Source organism: Etheostoma spectabile, unplaced genomic scaffold (genome assembly GCF_008692095.1).
Source record: "Etheostoma spectabile isolate EspeVRDwgs_2016 unplaced genomic scaffold, UIUC_Espe_1.0 scaffold00018630, whole genome shotgun sequence".
Taxonomy (NCBI): Eukaryota; Metazoa; Chordata; class Actinopteri; order Perciformes; family Percidae; genus Etheostoma; species Etheostoma spectabile.
Genome location: NW_022604365.1, coordinates 5,759 through 14,663, shown reverse-complemented (window position 1 = coordinate 14,663; position 8,905 = coordinate 5,759). Strand labels below are relative to the sequence as shown.

Here is an 8,905-nt window from a genome sequence, read left to right as displayed (position 1 = left end):
AAAAGTTTCTTCAGAATTTGCCATTTTTTAGCGTGTAGCTCTTTTGCTGTTACATGTTACGAAAGGACTTTGAGAACGGCAACACACAGAGACAGGAAGGGGAGGGACAAAGCCTGACAGCTTTAGCCTGGATATGTTCTGCTGTTGATTCAGACTGTTTGTTGAACAACTTTTTCACTTTTTTAACATGACAATGCCACACAAAGACAGTTCCACAAAGAAACGGTTACCCCAGTGTGGAAGAACTTGATTGACCTGCAAAAAGCCCTAACCTCAACCCCAGTCCAACATTTTTGGAATGAACTGGATCACTGACTGTGAGCCAGACCTTAGTTATCACCCAACGTCAGTGCTGGACCTCACTGATGCTCATTTGGCTGAATAAGAGCACATCCCTGCAGCCAAGTTCCAGTCTCTGGTGGAATGTTCTCCCAGAAGAGTGGAGGCTGTTAGAACAGCATATTAATGTCCACATACTAAATGTCTGCATAAAAAGCAACGTGTGTGTGTGTGTGTGCGTGTGTATTTGTGATGTGAGGGGTCACAAGCACCTTTCCTCTCACTTCAGACTCGCAGAGGTTATTTAACCCTTGTGTTGTCTTCACGTCCCGATGTTTTTATCTTTTTCTTACGTTTTTGTACTTTTTTTCAGTGTTTGTCACTTTTTTGGCATTTTCAACACTACGTAACACAAACTTATTAACTTTAGTTTTACAGTTATTTTTTGGAATTTATGGTCAATGAACCTCATTTATAGTAAAGTATACCTAATGTTTGAGTTAGACAGCAGATATTAGCAGATATTAGGAATTATTTAGACTAAAAATAAAGGATAGAACGTTGATGTCTAATCACAGACTGGAATATGTCTTTTACTCTTTTACTCAATACTATTTCAAAACCACTTGTTAAAAAATTGAATACGACACCCCAAAATAAATAAAAGTAGAGATTTGTACTTGCCAAAGAGCGTTGTGTGGAATTAATCATGTTGTTTTGGGTAATTAAAAAGAACATTGATATAGGAAAAGGGGTCAGTTTGACCCAAGGACAACCTGAGGGTTAAACAAGCCCCAGCCATGACGGCTCATAGGACTGAATCGTCACACCTATTTGTCTCGGGACAGTTTATTGGAAGTGGTTGTTTCTGAGCTGTAACTGGTGTTGAATAGTTTGATACCAGACTTAGCTTCTTCTTTGTTGGTGGGTTTGTTTGGTAGGAAGCTCACAGAATTGATGGAAAGACTCTTTAATTGTTTCATTTCGAAAATAAAGGTTGTCAGTATTTTTCCAATGAGGCACGTTGGCAAGTGTTTTTGTTCAGTCAGACAAGTTTGTAAAAGAAATACATTGTTTTTCACAGCTTTGAATGGGAAATGGGAAAGTTGGATGAAACCCATTCATGCACTGTCAGCTTTACTTACTAAGAGTACTAAGAATACTTAAATTAAACATACCGACACAAGTTATTTTAAAAGTTGAGCTCAAGAAAATGAAAATACCTGACAATCCAGGAGTTTATTCATACTGACGACGTTTTACCAGCACAGCAGTGGGAAATTGGACATTAAATGATATGATCTAATTCCTGACTATGAATATGCTGACACATTACTGATGCAGACACATAAATACTGTATGTGCTAGGTGTAATGTGTGTGATGATGTGTTAATGACTTGTTTTTAAATTTTTAGGAAAGATAAAACCGTCTTCTTACTTCCTTATGCGTGTGTGTGTGTGTGTGTGTGGTGTGTGTGTGTGTGTTGTGTGTGTGTGTGTGTGTGTGTGTGTGTGTGTGTGTGTGTGTGTGTGTGTGTGTGTGTGTGTGTGTTTCCAGACCAATGATGTAGCAGGAAACACCTGGAACTGGCTTTACTTCATCCCTCTCATCATCATCGGCTCCTTCTTCATGCTCAACCTGGTGCTTGGTGTCCTGTCAGGGTAAGTCAGCTCTTAACATAAATACAGTTGTGCTCATAAGTTTGCACATCCTGGCATGAATTTAGAAATGTTGGCGTACACATTTTGAAAATATGACTCATCGTGCAAAATAACTGTCTTAGATTCAAGCATAGCGATCATATGAAGACACATCTTTTTACATAGTTGTTTGGCTGCTTTTTTAAACAATATTTATAACCCAAATGGTCTGATCAAAAGTTAACATACCCTTGAAGGTTTGGCCTTATTACGGGCACACAAAGTGACACACACAGGTATTAAGAACTAAGGGTATGTAGGTTTTGAACAGTGGTCGATTCATTTTTTTCTTTGTTGCCATGTTTTGTTTTATGATTGTGCCATTCTGTTAGGACCTACTGCTCAATGTGAATCCCATAACAGATAAAAGACTTGTGTTTTGTCTGCTCACTCATGTTTTCTTTACACATGGTGTGTATATTAAAAAAAAATATATATATATATATTACCAATTCTTCAAGGGTATGCAAACGTTTGAGCACAACTGTACACATACATACAGTGGTGTGAAAAAGTGTTTGCCCCCTTCCTCATTTCCTGTTCCTTTGCATGTTTGTCACACTTAAGTGTTTCGGAACATCAAACCAATTTAAACAATAGTCAAGGACAACACAAGTAAACACAAAATGCAATTTGTAAATGAAGGTGTTTATTATTAAAGGTGAAAAAAAATCCAAACCATCATGGCCCTGTGTGAAAAAGTGATTGCCCCCTAAACCTAATAACTGGTTGGGCCACCCTTAGCAGCAACAACTGCAACCAAGCGTTTGCGATAACGTGCAATGAGGCTTTTACAGCGTCCTGGAGGAATTTTGGCCCACTCATCTTTGCAGAATTGTCCTAATTCAGTTACATTAGAGGGTTTTCGAGCATGAACGGCCTTTTTAAGGTCATACCACAACATCTCAATAGGATTCAGGTCAGGACTTTGGCTAGGCCACTCCAAAGTCTTCATTTTGTTTTTCTTCAGCCATTCGGTGGTGGACTTGCTGGTGTGTTTAGGATCATTGTCCTGCTGCAGAACCCAAGTTCGTTTCAGCTTGAGTACACGAACAGATGGTCGGACATTCTCCTTCAGGATCTCTTGGTAGACAGCAGAATTCATAGTTCCTTTTATCACGGCAAGTCTTCCAGGTCCTAAAGCAGCAAAACAGCCCAGACCATCACACTACCACCACCATATTTTACTGTTGGTATAATGTTCTTTTTATGAAATGCAGTGTTCCTTCTACGCCAGATATACTTGGACACACACCTTCCAAAGAGTTCCACTTTTGTCTCATCGGTCCACAGAATGTTGTCCCAAAAGTCTTGGGGATCATCAAGATGTGTTGTGGAGAAATTGAGACGAGCTTTGATGTTCTTTTTGCTCAGCAGTGGTTTTCTCCTTGGAACTCTGCCATGCAGGCCATTTTTGCCCAGTCTTTTCCTGATAGTGGAGGCATGAACGCTGACTTTAACTGAGGCAAGTGAGGCCTGCAGTTCTTTGGACGTTGTTGTGGGGTCTTTTGTGACCTCTTGGATGAGTCGTCCCTGCGCTCTTGGGGTAATTTTGGGCGGCCGGCCACTCCTGGGAAGGTTCACCACTGTTCCATGTCTTTGCCATTTGTGGATAATGGCTCTCACTGTGGTTCGCTGGATTCCCAAAGCTTTGGAAATGGCTTTATAACCCTTTCCAGACTGATAGATGTCAGTTACTTTCTTTCTCAATTGTTCCTGAATTTCTTTGGGTCTTGGCATGATGTGTAGCTTTTAAGGATCTTCTGGTGGACCTTACTGTGTCAAGCAGCTCCTATTTAAGTGATGCCTTGATTGTGAACAGGTGTGGCAATAATCAGGCCTGGGTGTGGCTAGAGAAATTGAACTCAGATGTGGACAACCACAGTTATAGTATGTTTTAACAAGGGGGGCAATCACTTTTTCACAAAGGGCCATGATGGTTTGGATTTTTTTTTACCTTTAATAAACACCTTCATTTACAAATTGCATTTTGTGTTTACTTGTGTTGTCCTTGACTATTGTTTAAATTGGTTTGATGTTCCAAAACACTTAAGTGTGACAAACATGCAAAGGAACAGGAAATGAGGAAGGGGGCAAACACTTTTTCACACCACTGTATATCAGGATTGTGGAGAATCTGCATTGTATTTTAATTTGTCAAAGAAACAGAAACCTAGTGGTTTACTGTTAAACACATAGTGATCAACAAGTTTGGTGTTTATTGGGAACATAAACTGCTTGTTAAAAAGACAACTTTTCAGCCACAAGCAATATTAATATAGAAGTTAAACTGAGAACATGATGCTCTATTAGACTCTGAAGGCTCTTCTGTATTGGCTTCAGCTTGTGGCCATTTTACTCTCTGCTTGATTCTACCTCAGCCTGTGTGTGTGTGGAGAGTGTGCTGTCCTCCATTCATAGACTAGGGCTTCAAGACAGTATCCCACCTGTCTGTGTACTACAATGGAGAAGAAGGTTAGGTCATGACCTGTGAGAGGAAATCAGCAGATTATTCACTTTTTTACTCTCTCTTTCTTATCATCTGTCCCTGTCATCCTCTGGTGTCACGAAAAGGCCTCGCTTTGTAACTTTAATCGCTCTGGTCCTGTGTGCGGCTAGATCTGACATCTGTCCATCTCATTGTGTCTGTGGTCGCAAAGACCTTCTTCTCACCTGCTGTCTCACAGCCCATTGTCTCCTCAAAAGCAAACAACAGTGGGGTTGGAAAAAGCCCAGTGCGGAAGGAGCTTCCCTGTCATTCTTTAGAAAAGCTGTTTAGCAAGATAAGGACTGGGAGGAATTTTCTTTTTGTCCCATACTTGTAATGTTACTGTCTACCACATGTAGCAATTAACAACAAACAATAATTTCCCCATCTGATCTTTCTGGTTGTCATAAAATGACAAAGGTTAAGCTAACTTTACTGGCAAATATAGTCAAAATCTAATATATCTTTCAACACTGTTGGCTCACTTTCCTTTTTGGTCCTTCAAGTATAGGCTTACTGTTATGGTTCGAAGACAAATAGAACCCAAATGCAGACACAGTACTCAGAACCAGGAGTGTTAATAATAACAACAACTCTTAAATAATTCGGTGGTGGGGCAGAGTCCAGGTTTTCTGGGGGGGGCAGATCCAAGTAGTGTCTGAGGGGCAGAGGGGCGGACGAGGGGGCTAGTGGCAGTGATCCAGTGATCGTGATATCCATCTATCCATCCATCCATTTTTGTCCGCTTATCCGGTGTTGGGTCCCGGGGGGGAAGCAGCTCTAGCAGGGGACCCCAAACTTCCCTTTCCCGAGCCACATCAACCAGCTCGGACTGTGTCTCAAACCTGCTCCTGCCTTGATCTCGTGAAGTTATCGTGTGCACGACGTCAGGGATCAAGTTGGACACAAATCTAACCGGCACGCAACAGGCGGTGATCGCTGGTGATCGATTCTGCGCAGACATGGCTCATTTCAAACAAGCCTATAGTCTACCACCTGCTGCTTGGGCCGGGTTAAATAAGCATCATACAAACACGCCCCCTCATCTATCAGATGTCATAGCAGTTGTGACCCTTATCAAAACTAACCACATAGACTTCCTGAAATACCTTTCTAACACCTGCAATTAGCACACAGAGAGGCACAGAAAGAACACAGCCCATACCAGCTACTCAGAAGCAGCGGACCTGACATTTCCCATGTTGAACAAATCTTTAAATTAACTGTAAATAAGGTGTTTATTTTATCTCTGCATTACATTTTTAATTGACATCCCAGAACATATGTCACAATATATTGCTTTATTTCTATAAAACAACATACAGTGGCGCTCGAAGGTTTGAGCACCCCAGGCAAAAATTTGTATTACTGTGCATAAAGAAGCCAAGAAAAGATGGAAAAATCTCCAAAAGGCATCAAATGACAGATTAGACATTCGTATAATATGTCACAAAAAGTTAGATTCTATTTCCATCATTTAAACTTTAAAAATAACAGAAAACAAAAAAATGAAAATTTTATTGAATCCATTTTTCCTTCTACTTGTGAAATTTTCCCTGTGCCTCTGGCTGCAATACAACCCCAAAGCATGATTGATCCACCCCCATGTTTACCAGTTGGACAGAGGTTCTTATCATTAAATTCTGTGCCCTCTCTTCTCCAAACGTACCTTTGCTCATTCCAGCCAAAAAGTTCTATTTTAACCTCATTGGTCCACAGAACTTGTTCCCACAATGCATCAGGTTTGTCTATATTTCATTTGCAAACTTCAAACGCTGATGTTTGTGGTGAGGACGTAGAAGAGGTTTTCTTCTGATGACTCTTCAAGACCATATCTGTACTAGTATCTCTTTATAGTGGAATGGTGTAGCACAACTCCAGTGTCTGTCAGGTCTTTCTGTGGGACTTGACTTGCTTTTATCACAATCCTGTGAGCTGTTCTGTCTGATATTTTTCTTGGTCTTCCAGATCTTGCTTTAACTTCCACTGTTCCTGATGACGGCCAGTTCTTAATTACATTCCCAACAGAGGATATTGGCATCTGAAAATGCCTTGCTATTTTCTTATAGCCTTCTACTGCTTTGTGAGAGTCTATTTTCAGTTTCTGTTTTCTAGACAACTGCTTAGAAGAAGCCATGGTGCTGATTGTTGGGACAAGGTCAGATGAGTCTGGGCCTTTAAAACCTTAAGAGTGACATCACCTGGTCTTCCCAGACGATGATTGAGAACAATCCATGACACTGTCAGGTCTCAGCTTTCCAAAGGGGGCGGTGCATGCTATAAACTCTGCAGGGTGGCCAAACTTTTGCATATGCCATTTTTTTGTTTTCTGTTATTTTGAAAGTGTATATGATGGAAATAAAATCTAACTTTTTGTGGCACATTATACAAATGTCTAATCTGTCATTTGAGGCCTTTTGGAGATTTTTCCATCTTTTCTTGGCTTCTTTATGCACATTAATACAAATGTTTCCCTGAGGCGCCCAAACTTTTGAGCCCCACTGTACAGTATGCTGTCATAAGTCCTACATGTGAAACATGTCTGATCTGTCACGTCAGTACATCACACTCCACTGCTTTTCCTCTGCACCCACACATTTCAGTGTGTATACTTTTTTTTATAAGTATTTGCTAACGGCTTTGCCAAAGGCCCTTGTTCTTCTCTCAGCTGCCCTGCAGTCATCAGAACTCCACAGTTAAAAGTCCTTCAGATAAAACCTCAAACCATTTCCTTCATTCCCATGATGCAGTGTCTCACATATGAGTTGTATTTGTAATAAACGTAATCCTGTTTGTTTCTGTGAATGTACGTGTGCAGGTACTCTGTTGGCACATGTATGACACCAAAACATTTTTTTTTCAAGTCAATAATGCCAAATATGATAAAAGTGTCCGTGTAATCTTCCAGTGTGTAGAGAATACCTGTATATATGTTTTGACAGAGAATTTGCTAAAGAAAGAGAGCGTGTGGAGAAGAGGCAGGAGTTCCTGAAGCTCCGGAGGCAGCAGCAGATTGAGAGAGAGCTCACCGGGTACTTGGAGTGGATCTGCAAAGCAGGTTAGACTCACTGCTGAAACAGTTTGGGAGCTGGCATGTATGTGTTTGTTGTGTTAGAAAAACGTGACAAATTGAAAGAAAGTCCCTTTCTCTCCTCTCTCTCTCTCTCTCTCTCTCTCTCTCTCTCTCTCTCTCTCTCTCTCTCTCTCTCTCTCTCCCTCTCTCTCTCTCTCTCTCTCTGGCTGCAGAGGAGGTGTTGCTGGAGGAGGAGGATGAGATTGCAGAAGAGAAGTCCCCTCTGGACGGTGCGTGGTACAAGAGGAAGCAAAATCTTCCAGGTAAAAAGAAGGCTGAGTGCCTGTTGCCTGCTTTACCGTGGCCAATCACCACAGGAAGTACAGTTCATCATTTCCATCTAATAAAAGCTTGTTTTACTGCATGAATGTGCTGTGCATAAATCAATGGTCATAAATGACGGGGTTCTCTTTTACCTGTCTAGTGGAGGTTTATTTGAATATTTGAATTGATACAGTCAGAAAAGCTGTACTGTTTTGATCATCTGTGCACCGAAACATTTCAGCATTTTGTTAAGCCATTTCATGGAAAATAACTCTTTTAAATCATCAGTTATGAAAATATACTTCTTTTAATGGAATTAAAATACTATACTATAAATAGCATAAGACATTATAGTATTATATGTGTAGCTGTTCACTATACTTTTGATGCCTTTTTTTGTCAAAAAGAGCACACTGTTATTCAGCTCTGTAACTCTCTCTCTCTCTCTCTCTCTCTCTCTCTCTCTCTCTCTCTCTCTCTCTCTCTCTTTAATTTAATTTCAATTTATTTAATTGATTATTTGATTTATTATTTTGTTGCAAGAGCAGTTTACAGAAGGTTAATATACAAATCGGGTATAAAATACATATATGTCATGCGGGTTCTATATTGTACTGGATATTTCTATATGATATACACTATACTACAATTCTGCACAATTTTACATAAAAACTATACAGTGTCATACAAATCCCTAATTTTGGGAATGTTATAGTGGTTGTGAGTCCCTTAGTCTGTCTGTCTGTCTGTCTCTCTCTTCTCTCTCTCTCTCTCTCTCTCTCTCTCTCGTCTCTCTCTCTCTCTCTCTCTCTCTCTCTATGACTATGATGTCATTCCACTCGGTGTGGTTGTGACAACACGTTCTCACTCCCAAGTCGTAACATGTGGACGCTTGGTCAGGAACCCTTGGCGTAACATTTCAACGTAATGGGCACCCCTCGAAGTATATTTTAACGTGCAGGGAACTCCTATAGACTTTAATGGAGCCCCGTCCTCGTAAAATATAGACGACAGGGGACCATGACGTTTCAGATCTCGGGGACGGCCCACAATAGGAATAAAAAAGCATAATAAATGATATGTATATAACATTTAAACA

At 40.4% G+C, this 8,905-nt stretch overlaps 1 protein-coding gene across 1 annotated transcript; it reads left to right on the top strand.

The window, feature by feature from the left end:
• Positions 1–1,841: 1,841 nt before the first annotated feature.
• On the top strand, positions 1,842–7,931 carry LOC116681465 (voltage-dependent N-type calcium channel subunit alpha-1B). The gene is made up of 3 exons (XM_032509627.1): positions 1,842–1,942; positions 7,412–7,527; positions 7,716–7,931. Exons 1-3 carry the CDS (start codon positions 1,911–1,913, stop codon positions 7,907–7,909), a joined length of 342 nt encoding a protein of 113 aa, XP_032365518.1. The 5' UTR covers positions 1,842–1,910; the 3' UTR covers positions 7,910–7,931.
• The last annotated feature ends 974 nt before the right edge of the window (positions 7,932–8,905 follow it).